The 15,543-nt window shown below is 42.1% G+C and overlaps 1 protein-coding gene across 1 annotated transcript in view; it reads right to left on the reverse strand.

Moving 5' to 3' along the window:
• Positions 1–705: 705 nt before the first annotated feature.
• LOC310789068 (uncharacterized protein) overlaps positions 706–15,543 on the reverse strand; it is a gene marked incomplete at both ends in the record, with an annotated part of 40,341 nt that continues 25,503 nt past the window's right edge. Inside the window, one exon of the mRNA XM_083650669.1 lies at positions 706–891. Coding sequence (XP_083506795.1) covers positions 706–891 — 186 coding nt within the window. The remainder of the gene's footprint in view (positions 892–15,543) is intronic.

Consider the following 15,543-nt stretch of genomic DNA (forward strand, 5'->3'; position numbering starts at 1 on the left):
CAAAGGCATTTATTCGGGTCAGGAGCCATGAAGATGACTTCATTTACAAAAATGCCTTTTCCTCCGACTGCTGTTTCTGGTGAAAACGACCTACATTCAAGGTGGTGTCGATAACTAAAGAATGGATGAAGGTAGAATCAAACTTTTTTTTGAAAGTCGAGGCTCTCTTCTTTCTTTTGGGATATTCCCTCTTTACGTAGTCATAGAAGAAAATATACTGTGGGTCTTGGAACATTAATGAAAATGATCAAAAACACTGGCAGTGGCTAGTGACTTTTTCTGAAAAACTGGCGGAGAATGAGTTAAGTGGTGCCGCCGCTTCTATACATGGTATGTGTGTCCATCCGTCTGTTTGTAGCATGAGATGTCCATCTGTAGCGTGAAACTAGAGGGCGGGGCTAGGGAAGAGGGGCCATAGCTAGCAATAGAAAGGTCATAGAGTCAGGATTTGAGGGGTGGGTAGGGGGAGTGGCTAGGGCGGATGGGGGTGATTAAAGGGGACGCGGGTCAAGGAAAGGGGCAGGGCTACGGAAAGTACGTGTCCGTTTGAAGCATGAGGACCAATCAGGAGAAGCCTATGCATATGGGGGGGGATGGGGGAGAAGGGCCCGTCGTCTAACCTACTATAAATTAAAGTCACATGATTTGTATATTTTATTTCAACTTGAAGCGGCCTCTTGGAGGAAAAAACACAATTAAATGGTGTCAGAAAAACAAAAGGTCACGTGTCATTGCCTTGATTAAGGCAGTTCTGCTTTCATGTTTCTCCAGTTGTTGGATTTCCAGTTCCAACTTCCTCATCTTCAGTTTTTTGTATTGGATGTCTGCATCCAGGGCGTCCATCTGTTTGAGGAGGTATCTCTTGTACACCGTCCTAATGTTTTCTGCATCCTGTAGGAACAGGACATTGACTTATTTTCAGGGATGATCTTGGTCTTGATAGATACCATGCACAGTAGATGCAGTTCATTTAAAATCTGGGCTGAATGTAATGAAGTATGTGAAATGTACGATCCGAAACTCTGGCCAGAAGGAGCTCTTGTCCGGCGTTACTATGAGCCGTGGAATGCTGGACTCGGTGTGCAGTCTGCTGGTGCTTTGGGCACTGCCTTGTCCTAAATGACCATCCGGCTCATATCATACAACTGTCGAGGCCTGCGAGTTGGACATAGTGCAGGGGATAAAACCCATACTTCAACTAGAACGACCGCAACGTGGACTTATGCCTCCGACATTAGTTCATTCTTGAGTCCAAATCACCATTTGAGGCAAATTGGAAGAAATTCCGTCAAGGCGCTCCTGAGATGTTGCGTTACAGAGCTTGGAAATTGGGTGTGTGAGGTCACAGTGACCTTGAACTTTGACCACCAAAATGTAATCAGTTCATCCTTGAGTCCAAGTGGACGTTTGAGGCAAATTTGAAGAAATTCCATGAAGACATTCCTGAGATATCGCATTAACAAGCCTGAAAATGGCATTCCAGAGGTCACAGTGACTTTGACCTTTGACCACCAAAATGGAATCAGTTCATCGTTGCGTCCAAGTCGATGTTTGAGCCAAATCAGAAGAAATTCTATCAAGCTGTTCTTGAGATATTGCTTTAACGAACTTGGGAATGGCATTCGTGAGGTCACAGTGACCTTGAACTTTGACCACCAAAATGTAATCAGTTCATCCTTGAGGCCAAGTTAATGTTTGAGGCAAATTTGATTAAATTCCGTCAAGGCATTCCTGAGATATGGCGTTAACAAGCTTGAAAATGGCGTTGGAGAGGTCACAGTGACCTTGACCTTTGACCACCAAAATCGAATCAGTTCATCCTTGAGTCCAATTGGATGTTTAAGGCAAATTTGATGAAATTCCGTCAAGGCGTTCCTCAGATATCGCGTTAACAAGCTTGAAAATGGCGTTCGAGAGGTCACAGTGACCTTGACCTGTGACCTTCAAAATCTAATCAGTTCATCCTTGCGTCCAATTGGATGTTTAAGGCAAATTTGATGAAATTCCGTCAAGGCGTTCCTCAGATAACGCATTAACAAGCTTGAAAATGGCGTTCGAGAGGTCACAGTGACCTTGACCTTTGACCACCAAAATCTAATCAGTTCATCCTTGAGCCTAAGTGGATGTTTAAGGCAAATTTGATGAAATTCCGTCAAGGCGTTCCTCAGATATTGCGTTAACGAACAACGTACCTACGGACAACCCGGATCCATAATGCCTCCGGCCTGGCTATCGCCGGCGGCAGAGGCATAAAAACATAACCTTGATCCTGAGGCTCCCTCAAACCACCATCCCATCTCAAATCTGCCTTTTCTAGCAAATGTCATGGAAAAGTTCATCACCACCCAGCTCCATGAACATCTCCACTCCCACCAGGGAGGTCTATGTTTGCAAGAAACATTTTTAGCCAAGCAAGACTTGGAAAAACGATGATGATGATAATTTTCACAGGGCTGGGGAGTCTACAACTGACCTTGATAATGGTATAATCAGAGGTAGAATACCAGGTTGCTATTTTATGGCACACATTTGATGCACTGATAAAAGTGGTCAGGCTTGCTTTTGACTGTCAAGTCAGGTGCTTCTCCCTGCAGATAGTTTGACATACATCAGTGAGGAATGGCATACAACATCATGGCTTCACCACTGTATTAGTACAGCTGATACAACATCATGGCTTGACCACTGTATTAGTACAGCTGATGCACATGCCTCTCTGGGGTGTATTGACATTCTGCACGGGACTACAATGTCTGACCATGTACCTGTAGCTATTTCATGTGGAAAAGTTGCCTGGTATCACTAGGAATCTTAATAGTGGCAGCTCAGACAAGCTGGACTGCTCAGCCCTCACTAGGGAGGATATCCTAGCTTATTATGCCCGCACAGACGAGCTCTTCAACTCTGTACACTTGCCTAGAGATGCAATAGAGTGCCGTGATGGCAATTGTAAGGATGTGGCGCATAGAAGAGCTCTCTGCGACATGTATAATTGTTGAGTTAAACTCACTCACTGCACCAGCAGACTACACTTCCCAAAATGCAGCAGCAAAATGGTCACTCATTAGCTGAGTGAGAGCACCAGAGCAAGCAATCACACCAACTCATCAGCTCAGTCAAATCACCTGTGTGCAGGTGTCTCAGCAGAATCACTCTGCACTTCAAGAGAGACACAGCCACACAGAAGAGAGGACTGTTCAGCTCAATTCAACTCATGAAGACGCTACTGGTACTGTATGAATGAAATTAATGAATGAAATTAATAATGATAAGAAATGTTTGATTTGTCATTGAAATTATAAATAGTTTAAAAATGAAATGAATGAAATGATAAGCAGTATTCAATTGGAGTGCTTAAGTTTGTTTGGATTATTTTTCTCTGATTGAATAAATTTAACTTGTAAATTTCTGCTTGTTTTGAAGGTTTTCAACCTGATTGAAACAGATTCATCTTGATTCATTCCCCCAACAAAGAAAAATAAAAGTTGGAAAGTGGAAAAGAGTTGTCCCATTGCATTCTTCATGGTTGACCAGGCCAATTTCAAGTTTGGGCAGGAGCTGAACAAAACAAACCTATGATAACTTGACAGTTGAAAACCACGCGGAGCAGGCTGGACTGAAGATAAAAGGCTTCAAAACCAGAAGATAAGCTGTGGACGCAAGACGAACTAAAGATGGCTGAAGATGTCCTGGGGAAGACGGTCAAAGAACTCAAGCAGAAGAGGACCACTGCAAAAAGCAGCTTCACTCGACAAGCCAACTTTATTTCAAGGGGGGCAAGCAGCATGCTTCAAGTGGAACTTAAGGAGGAATTCACAAAACTTTCAGACGAGTTCAGAAAAATACTGGATGCCAATGAAGACTACAGGATTGGACTGGAGGCTGACATTAAGAAGGAGGATGAAGAGGCAGATCTTGATGAGCAGCAAGAAGCGGACCTTGAAAGAGCTGGAAGAGAAGCTGAAGCGAAGCTGGAAGAAATAAAAGACATTGTGCAAACCAACCTGTGGTCAAGATATGGCAAGAATTAACTGGAAACAGCAATCCTTGAGGCGGAGAAAGCCAATGACAAAGCCAGCGACTTTCCTGTGGAAAGTGCTAATCTAGAGGGCTATGAAGTTCACCTCTCTCTATTAGATGAGAGGATAAGTGAGACCATATCAGAAATGTCCATATGGGAGAGATGGATCCCTGTGACAGCAAAAGATGAATTGGAGCGGAGAGTAAAGGAACTAAGAGCATCCAACAACAGGCTCAAATTAAGGAAAGCTGAATTTGCCACATCACGGAGGCTCGCTGAGCAAGGCACAGGTGTGAGACTACCTTCCCAACCAACAACACCAATTGTAAGGATCAGACCAACCACTCTACCCATATTCAACGGAAGCAAGAGAGAGTACCACAGATGGAAGAAAGACTGGGAAAGCCTGCAAAGGCAGGGGGAACCCTCTGGGTCACCTGAGGTAAGGAAGATTCAACTCTTGGAGAGTGTGAATGATGACATCTCGAAGGAACTCAGACTTTCATCTTACACTACTGCAACTGACATGTTTAGAGTCCTGGAAAACAGATATGGCAACAAATCAACCATCACTGTAGAAATCCTTGAAGAACTTGAGAAGATGCCTTATGTGAGGGGGAACCAGCCAAGAAAGGTCATTGACATGATTCAGTTTGTGGAGAAGGCCCTGGGAGATCTGACAGAGTTGGGAAACTCAGGAGCCATAAAGAACCCACTGGTAATCAAATCCATTGAAAGCAAGTTACCTGACTTTATCAAAAGAGACTGGTTAATGTTCATGATTGAGCCCAGAAACAACATCACAGCAGATAGCCACTTTGATATGCTCTTGAAGTTTCTGAAGAATCAGGAAGAAATACTGGAGAGACTCGAACAGCTAAGAATTGTGGACAAGCTGGACAAGCCGGAAAAGAAGTATGAGAGAAAGTTTGCTTCAACAAGAACCACAAAGAAGGAACTTGATGATGTATGTGGTGTCTGTGGTGATCGTGGACACATTAACAAAATATTCTTCTGCAGGAAGTTCAAAGGATTCAAGCTACCCGAGAAGAGAACTGCTTTGAAAAAGCTGGGAGCATGCAGGAAATGTTTAGGATGTCATGATGAGGATGGCTACTGCAGAGACACTTTCCTATGCAGGAATACAGACTGCAAGAGGGGAGGCGGTGCCTCAGACCACCATTTTTTCCTCTGCCCAAAAGGAGAAGTCAGAAGAGGTGAAGAGGGAAAAGGTGGAAGAGACGGCAGAGGCAAAGGCAAGTTTACAGAGGAACAAGAGGAGTTCTTATCACAACTTTCCCCAGAAAAAGCAGATCAGTGCAGAAAGGCATTCACCAACAAAACCTCAGTTACACTCAAGACAGCAAGCCAGTCTGAACTACTGAAGCGAAATGGGCTGATTGAACTTCCTGTCATCATGATGCTGATGCAGGTCACTGCAAATGCAGGTCAGAAAATCGGAACATTAATTGACCTAGCATCAGACACAAACTACATAACCCACAAAGCTGCTGAAAGACTGAGCTTGAGAAGTGAGAAGGTCACCCTAGTCGTGCATGGGGTTGGTGGAATGACCATGCAGGTGAACACAAGAAGGTATCTCCTAAAGGTCAGAGTCAAGACTCCTAAAGGGACAGAGAGAGCCCATCAACTGGTCTGCTATGGCTTGGATGAAATTGCTAGAGTACATCAAGAAATTGAACCTGAGAAATTGCAAAAACTATTTCCAGAGGTCAAAACTGAAGAGTTGAAAAGGCCAGCAGAGGTTGAGTTACTCATTAGTCACCGGGAGGGAAGAATCGCACCCCAAAGGGTAAAGGTCATTGGAGACCTGGGGCCGGATTCACCAATGTGTTCTTAAGATAGATCTTAAGAAATTACATAAGAGGAAAATTTAGGAAGTTCCTAAGAAGGTTCTTAAGTGCAATTCCTCAATATTTTCTTAGGAACTGTCTCATTTCTTACGAACTTCTTACATTTTCCTACTTAAGAACTTCTTAAGATAGGGTCTAACTTAATAAACTTTTTGAGGCTAGGAGATGAGGCTATAGGAGGTAACACAAAGTGCTTCCATCTACAAAACCTATTTACAGGTACAGTAGGACAACTATAGGGCAAAGATTTAAACATTAGCTGGTGTTTGTTGTTGTCTGTCATGTCTGTTGTAAATAAGCCTCTCGCTAATTGTCTTTGCTAGCTCATTGCTAGCAAAGACAATTAGCTAGATGGGCAGTATTCTATTTCTCAACAGTAACTACAACTTCTACAACATAAATAAACAAACGGAAACTATTCTAAAACTTAAATGGTCTTCACTGAATGTTCTCAGTCATTACATTACAGCAGTAGCAGAGGCTTGCTGTCTAATCTTAACGTTCTTCTTCTTCGTTGGTTTTATTCTTCTTCTACTTAACATGTAGGCATTCTGACGTTAATTTAAGAAATACTGCCGCCTAGTGGCCGCTTTTAGATAAAAACAAATACAACAGGCAGAGTGACCCAACACCAAATAAAGATGTACAATACATGTTCATCTTAATGTTAGGTGTAGCTGTGTAGACTTTGAACTAGAACCTACTTGTCTAAAATGTGTTTAAATATGATATTAGAGGCTTAACTTTTCACTGTAGGAATTTTAAGACAGGGGAAGGACTGTCTTAAAGTTAAGAAAAAAATCAAGAACAAATCTGAGAACTTTTATTTCAAGAATACCATTTATTCTTAAGTTTTTTCTTAGGAAGAAACATAAGAAGAAAGTTAAGAAAATACATACGAACATTTTTTGAGAATAGCATTTTATCCTATTTTTTTTCTTAAGACCAAAGTTAAGAAAAAAATGGCACTTGAGAAGATTTTCTTTCTTAAGAAGGTTTTGTGAATCCGGCCCCTGGTCTTGTGGGAGAGTCCTTTGGGGAAGACAGTGGGCGGAGCACATCCTGACTTGCTCGAAGAAGTGGAGGTGGCAGCTTACGAGTCAAGGACACACTTTGCTCACTCCATGAGGACAGCTGCTGTCAGGTATCAGGAAATCACAGGTCCAACAACCGAGGCAACCCGGCTACAGAGAGAGGATGTGGCTCAGACCAAATTTACAGCTGCCAGTAACCGTGAGTTCCTTGAGTGGTGGCACTGGGACAGCATCGGAGCTGCATGTGAGCCAAGATGTGGAGGATGTCGATGTGGAAACTGTCCACCAGGAGGAAAAGAAATGACCCTGGCAGAGGAGAAGGAGTTTGAGATCATTAAAGGAGGCCTCACCTACAAGGAGGAGGGTGCTCACACACTATCTCCACACTGGGATGCAAAGTATCCTTGGACTGAAGATCCAGCCTCTCTCCCCAACAACAAAAATGCTGTCCAGGCTTGTTTCTTAAGGATGGAAAAGCAACTAAGCAGGGAGCCAGACTGGAAAGTCGCATATGCAACCCAGATCCATGAAATGGTCGAACGAGGCGCAGCCATAAAGCTCACAAATGAAGTCAAGGACAAGTGGGACGGACCAGTGTGGTACGTAAGCCACCTGGTGGCGCCAAACCCTCATTCAGTGACAACACCAGTTCGTATTGTCTGGAATAGCAGCCAGAAATACAAAGGTGTGAGCATGAATGATCTTCTTCTGAAGGGACCAGATGTTCTCAACCCTATTAGAGCTGTTCTTCTAAGGTTCAGAGAAGGTGTGCATGCAGCTCTAGGAGACATAAAGAAAATGTACAACTCTGTATGGCTGGAGGAACGAGAGATGCATCTGCACAGATTCCTCTGGAGAGACAGCCCAGAAGAGGAGATCAGTGAATATGCAATCACCAGAGTCAACATCGGGGACAAACCTGCTGGTTGCATTGCTCAGTTGGCTATGAGGGAAACGGCTAGCCTGCCCAACTTTGTTCATTTGGAGGATGAACGCAGAGTCATTGAAGAGGACAGTTATGTGGATGACCTGTTAACCTCCCACAATGAGCTGAATAGGCTTGACAACATCACAGCAGGAGTTGAAGAAATTTTGAAAGCTGGAGGTTTCTTCCTCAAACCATGGGTCCGGTCAGGGCAAAGTGGGAGGAAAGGAACTGAACCAGATGTCCTAAAGCAGGAGGGAGGGAAAACCTTAATTCTTCCAAATCAAATGAGAGAAGGAGACAACAAAGCTCTGGGCATTGGCTACCAGGTGGACGAAGACAAGCTGTACATGCTAACCTCAGTGAACTTTTCCAAAAGGAAGAAGAAGATGCGAGTTGGCAAAGATCTTCTCGAAGAAGAGGTGAGAACTGAGACACCAGACCCACTGACTAGGAGGGCTCTCTTAAGTCAAGTAGGGACTATACGACCTAATTGGCCTAGTTGCACCGGTCAAACAGAAGGGAGCCATTCTTGTTAGAAAAGCATTCCAAGAAGGAGGGGGTGGCAAGTTGACCCAAGAAACCTGGGACCAACCTCTCTCAGAAAGCCTCAGAGAAGAAGCCATAAAGCTTTTTGAAGAATATGTGCAGCTTGGACAGGTGAAATTCCACAGGAGCCTCACTCCAGCTGACTGGAAAGGAAACCCTTGGGGTGTGGCTCTGTTTGTAGGTAAAGGTTTCACACATAAGGTGGTTGACAGCATGTCAGTAGTAATTGATGATGTGATGGAATGTATAACTATTGAAATAACAATGGAAAAAATGAAAAATAGAATTGTTAGCTGTGTGTATAGGAAGCCAGGGACTAGCATTGATACATTCATGGTCAATATGGAAAAGCTGTTCACCACAACAGAGAAAAAGGTCAAGTATATTTGTGGGGATTTTAACATCGATCTCTTGAACCCTAACAAACATAAAAAAACTGAGGATTTCTTGGAAGTAATGTATAGTATGAGCCTGTTTCCAACCATCACAAAACCAAGCAGAATAACAGCTGATTGTGCATCCCTTATAGACAACATATTTACAAATAATATTGAAAGTACTACCATAAGTGGATTGTTGGTGAATGACATTAGCGATCACTTGCCTGTTTTTTTGGTATATGATTGTAACTATAGGAAGAGGAAGGAGATAAGACAAATAAAATTCAAGAGAATAAGAACTGAGGAATCCATGACTGCTCTTAGAAATGAGCTGTTAAAATATAATTGGAAAAGTATATTATGTGAAGAATCAAATGTTGATAAAGCATATGGGTCGTTTCTGGAAAAATTTAAAATTCTGTATGACAAACACTGCCCACTAAAACAGTGTAGCAATAAAAATAAGTATCTAGAAAACGCATGGATGTCTAAGGGAATTCAAAATGCGTGCAAAAAAAAGAATACACTATACAAGCTATTCATAAAACAGAAAACAAAAGAGACGGAGCTTAAATATAAAAAATATAAAAATAAATTAATCAGTATTATGAGGATATGTAAGAAGGATTATTATACCAAACTATTAGATAAAAATAAAAATAATGCTAAAGTAATATGGAATATATTAAACAATATTATCAGAAATAAGAAAAATGACCGATCATATCCTGAGCATTTTAGGGATAAGGATAGGAAAATCACCCTTATGAATGACATAGTGAATGGATTTAATAATTTCTTTGTTGATGTGGGTCCAAACCTTTCAAAAGAAATAAGCAATGAGGGGAGTAGTTTTACTGTAGAGGACTGCGGAGAGAGGATCACAGATTCAATGTCCTTGGGAACTGTTGTAAGACAGGATATTATTAATATGGTTAACAAATGTAGTAACAAAACTTCCACTGATGGGGATGACATTGATATGCATCTGGTAAAGAAAATAATTGAGGGGATTGTGGATCCGCTAACGCATATATGCAATCTGTCATTCAAAACGGGGATATTCCCCGAAAAAATGAAAATTGCAAAAATAGTTCCACTGTTCAAAAGTGGAGAAAAACATTTGTTTACCAATTATAGGCCGATATCTTTGTTGTCACAGTACTCTAAGATAATTGAAAAACTTTACTATGAAAGACTAGACACCTTTATTAATAAACACAAATTACTAGTGGACTGTCAGTATGGCTTCAGGACAGCCAGATCCACATCCATGGCACTAATGGACCTGGTAGAAGAAATAACATCATGTATAGAAAAAAAGAAATTTGCACTGGGAATATTTATTGACCTGAAGAAGGCCTTCGATACAATTAATCACGACATTTTATTGAAAAAAATGGACAGACTTGGTATCAGAGGGGCTGCTCTGGACTGGCTGAAAAGCTACATTAGTAATAGACAGCAGTTTGTACAGATAGGGCAACATAAATCAAACTATGCAAATATTCTGTGCGGTGTGCCACAAGGGTCAATTTTGGGGCCCAAATTATTTATTTTGTATATCAATGACATCTGTAAAGTATCGAACTTGCTCAAATTTGTTGTCTTTGCTGACGACACAAATATTTTGTGCTCTGGGGATGATCTGCAGGAACTTTTCAATGTAGCAAATACAGAATTAAATAAATTAAAATGCTGGTTTGATAAGAATAAGCTATCATTAAATCTGAACAAAACAAAATTCATTATTTTTGGAAATCGAAAAATCAACACAAAACTTTGTTTGGAAATTAATAATGTAGAATTAGAAAGAGTATACGAGAACAAGTTCCTGGGTATTATAATAGATCACAAACTATGCTGGAATCCTCACATAAAGTATTTGTGCGCAAAGATAGCAAGAAGCATCGGAATACTGGGAAAAACAAGACACATCTTAAATCAGAAAGCACTGCATACCTTATACTGCACACTTATTGAACCTTATCTGTCATACTGTATTGAAATCTGGGGAAATACTTACAAAAGCAACCTACAAAAGATATGCACATTGCAGAAACGAGCCATAAGGATAGTACATCAAGTCGGTTATCTAGAACACACAAACAGTCTGTTTTTAAAATCTCACACTCTGAAGTTCATGGATATGGTAAAATATAAAACCGGGCAAATTATGTTTAAAGTTATTAACAAGATGATGCCAGAAAACATTCAACACATGTTCTCTGGTAGAGATGGGGGTCACTATTTAAGAGGATCACTGAATTTAAAACAACCAAAGGTTCGCACAACTCGAAAAAGCATGTGCATCTCTGTTTGTGGGGTGCTGCTTTGGAATGGCTTGGATGAAATGATCAAAAGAAGTAATCATATAGGAAATTTCAAAAGAATCTATAAACTATCAATTATGGACATGTATAAGAGAGAGCTTGAAAAATGAGTATTGCACTTACTTTGTATATTTTATTTCACATTTCGTAGCATTAAGTTGGATTGCCTATGGTAGGCTATCTGTTTTGTATTGTGAAGCAGCTATTATTATTTAAACCTTATTTAATGAAGTAGTAAGGAGGGGCAGGACTAGATAAGCATGGCTTCTTTCTGTCCCTTCTCGGACATATAATATGTTGTTTTGTAAATGAATGTGGTTTTTTTAATTTCTGTTCGAGACAAATAAAAAATTCAAATTCAAATTCAAATTCAAATCACATTCTCAGATGGAAGTGACAAAACCTATGGAGCTGTGATGTACTTAAGGTGGGAGACAAGTCAATGCATTGAAGTTTAGATTTGTGGAATCAAAAGGCAAGCTGACAGCCCTGGATCAAAAGGGAGAGGCTGTAAAAGCGGAAATCTGTGGCGCAGTCTTTGCAGCCAGGATCAGAAAGTATGTGGAAAAGCATGCTCGAATGAAGATCGAGAGATGGTTCCATCTACTGGACAGTCAAACAGTCCTGGGGGCCATTCAAAGAGAAAATTATGGGTACCAAACCTTCTTTGCAAACAGAGTAGGTGAAATCCAGAAGGCTGGACCAGTGCAAGACTGGTGGTGGATCCGTGGAGAGCTGAACATAGCTGACATCATAACGAGAGGAGGCACTCCAGAAGATGTGAATGAACATTCCACATGGCAAAATGGACCAGAGTTCCTGAAGTGGCCAGTGGAGGAGTGGCCTATAAAATCAGCTGGGCAAGTTGCGGCCCAGGCCAGGGAGAGTGTAAACAAACTCCAAAGGAAGGCATTCTCAGCTGCATTAACAAGATCTCAAGCTGGAATGAATCGGCAGAAAGAAGACCTACTGGCCACTCAGGAAAGTCCTTGTCAAGAGGTAAAAGCAACTCTGCAAAGAAGGAAGCCCACTAGCTGGGTTGGAAATCTGGTGGAGGTAAGAAGATTCAGTGGCCTGTCCAAACTGGTGAGAGTTGTGGCCTGGATTTGTCGAGCTGCCAAGCAGTGGCTGGGGAGGAGGTCAAGCCCAAGGCGGTCGAAGTGGGAGGAAACACCCAAGCGGGCTGGGTTGACTGGCAGGGAGCTTGAAGATGCACTTGAGGAGATCTTCCTCGCAGCTCAAGAAGGTATAGCTTTTCCAGACACAACTCTTAGTAGATTGACAGTATACAAAGACGTGAACTCTGGACTCCTAGTTTGTGGAGGCAGAATCCAGATGTTCAACGAAGATAAGACTGCAGTGCCAGTCTTACCGTTTGAAGCATGGGTGTCTACATTGTTGGCACAAGAATCCCATGAAGCTAACCATGAGGGGGTAGCAGGAACCCTTCTCCGGATGAGGAAAACAGCTTGGGTGATAAAAGGTCGGAGAATTGCCAAGAAAATAGTTGACAGCTGTGTGCGTTGCAGGAAGAACAAAGCAAAGCAGTGTCAACAAATCATGGCTGACCTACCTCTAGAGCGAACAGGCCCAGCCGCACCATTCGAATTCACCACCATGGACCTGTTCGGCCCTTATGAAGTAAAAGATGAGGTCAAGAAAAGAACCAGACTCAAAGTATGGGGAATCGTCTTCTGCTGCATGGCTTCCCGAGCCATACACACTGAAGTGGTGAGTGACCAGTCATCTGAAGGCTTCCTGCTGGCCTATCAAAGGTTCACTTCACTCAGAGGACACCCCAGGAAACTTTGGTCAGACCCTGGCACTAACTTTGTGGGAGCCAAACCTGCTCTGGAAAAGCTTTACAAATTCCTTGACCAACTGGACAAGTCTGAAGTTGAAGACGTAGCGGCCAAACATGGAACAGAATGGTCTTGGAAGATCCACCCTGCAGACTCTCCCAATAGAAATGGTGCTGCAGAGGCAGCTGTCAGAATAGTGAAGCGGGCCTTGAGCAACCTTGGTGGAGATGGTGTTTTCACATGGGGAGAATTCCAAACTTTTCTCTTCATGGCAGCCAACCTTGCCAATGAGAGACCCATTGATGCAAGAACTCAAAGCAGGGAAGACTGTGTAGAGTACATCACCCCGAATTCTCTGCTTTTAGGACGTGCCAATCCAAAGGGAGACCCTGGAGACTTCCAGTTTGATGACTACCCATACAAAAGACTTAAAAGTATTCAAACTGAGATCAGCAAATTCTGGAAGAGGTGGAGCCAATTGGCTGGTCCTAATATGTTTATAAGGAACAAATGGCACACCAGAGAGCGAAATGTTGCTGTTGGAGATGTGGTCTGGTTGGCTGACCAAAATGCCCTGAGAGGACAGTACAAGCTGGCCAGAGTAGTTGGTGTCAACACTGACAGCAAAGGCATCGTAAGAGATGTGCTTGTGAGGACCTTTCCCAGCTATCCTGTTCCTATCAAGAAGGCGAACGACAAGGAGGAGCCACCCACAAGAGGAAACCGTGGAAACACCAAGAGGCTCAAAAACAAAATCCCGGCCACAATTCTCCATAGAGATGTCAGACGCCTTGTCATTCTAATTCCCACTGAAGAACAACAGAGGAGTGGAGGACTTGTGTGACCTCGCTAGGTTTGAAAAACCAGGAGCTCAAGTGGGAGGTGTTGAGTTAAACTCACTCACTGCACCAGCAGACTACACTTCCCAAAATGCAGCAGCAAAATGGTCACTCATTAGCTGAGTGAGAGCACCAGAGCAAGCAATCACACCAACTCATCAGCTCAGTCAAATCACCTGTGTGCAGGTGTCTCAGCAGAATCACTCTGCACTTCAAGAGAGACACAGCCACACAGAAGAGAGGACTGTTCAGCTCAATTCAACTCATGAAGACGCTACTGGTACTGTATGAATGAAATTAATGAATGAAATTAATAATGATAAGAAATGTTTGATTTGTCATTGAAATTATAAATAGTTTAAAAATGAAATGAATGAAATGATAAGCAGTATTCAATTGGAGTGCTTAAGTTTGTTTGGATTATTTTTCTCTGATTGAATAAATTTAACTTGTAAATTTCTGCTTGTTTTGAAGGTTTTCAACCTGATTGAAACAGATTCATCTTGATTCATTCCCCCAACAAAGAAAAATAAAAGTTGGAAAGTGGAAAAGAGTTGTCCCATTGCATTCTTCATGGTTGACCAGTCCAATTTCAAGTTTGGGCAGGAGCTGAACAAAACAAACCTATGATAACTTGACAATAATGATATTGTGGGTGCTTTATATATAGGCAGTAAGCCCTATTATAAACATAGGCCATCTAATAATAATAGTAACAACAACAACTGGGTTATGTCCTACCTGGAGGGTAGGGAGCAGGTGGTGGACATAAACGGAACGCTGTCCTGTCCCCTCCCCCTGACGTGTGGGGTCCCCCAGGGAAGTATTTTAGGGCCTTTATTCTTTTTAATTTATATAAACGATATGCAATCGGCCTGTGATTGCAACCTGTTCCTTTTCGCAGACGACTCCGCCCTCCTGTTCTCTCACAAGGACAGGGGGGAGATCGAAAGGAAATTGAGCAGTGAGCTTCACAGTGTTAGTGTGTGGCTCTCGGACAACAAATTATCACTTCATCTGGGGAAAACGGAGTCTATTTTATTTGGGTCAAATTTTAATTTACAAAAGTCCCCCGGGTTTAAAATGATGGTGGGTGACGTAGCTGTTAACACCAAGGAGGAGATTACATACCTTGGCTGGATTTTAGATAACAAACTCTCTGGAGAGAGCATGGCCTCAAAAGTAATTTCCAAAGTAAATCAAAAAACCAAATTCTTAGCCAGAATTTCATCCTTCATAGACAAGAGCGCCCTCGAAACCTTGGCAAATGCTCTGATTCAATGTCATTTTGACTATGCTTGCTCCTCCTGGTTCACGGCAATCACCATAAAACTTAAAAACAGGCTTCAGACATCTCAGAATAAATTAATACGGGTTATTCTGAAACTGCATCCCAGAGTCCATCTCCTCCCCTCTCACTTTCTTAGCCTTAGGTGGCTCAGAGTGGAGGAGAGGGTTTCTCAGATCAAACTGTGCATGGTTTTCAGGATTTTTAAACGGGAGGCTCCTCGCTACCTCTCTGACTACTTCTGTAAAGTCAGTGATGTACATGGCTACTCCACAAGAGGAAGCACCTCCAACATTGTTCCCCCCAAAATTAAATCTTTAAAGGGTAAATGTACCTTCTCTTAATCAGCAGCTATTTTATGGAACAAACTCCCTGAGAGTATAAAGACCCTTAATTCCAGGTTTTCTTTTAAGCTCGCCTTGAAAAAATGGCTGGTTGGTTCCCAAATGAGTTCCTAACCTTTTGCATTTTTTGTTGTTATTTAAATAACCATTCAGT

Source organism: Poromitra crassiceps (assembly GCF_964638095.1).
Source record: "Poromitra crassiceps genome assembly, chromosome: 1".
Lineage (NCBI taxonomy): Eukaryota > Metazoa > Chordata > Actinopteri > Beryciformes > Melamphaidae > Poromitra > Poromitra crassiceps.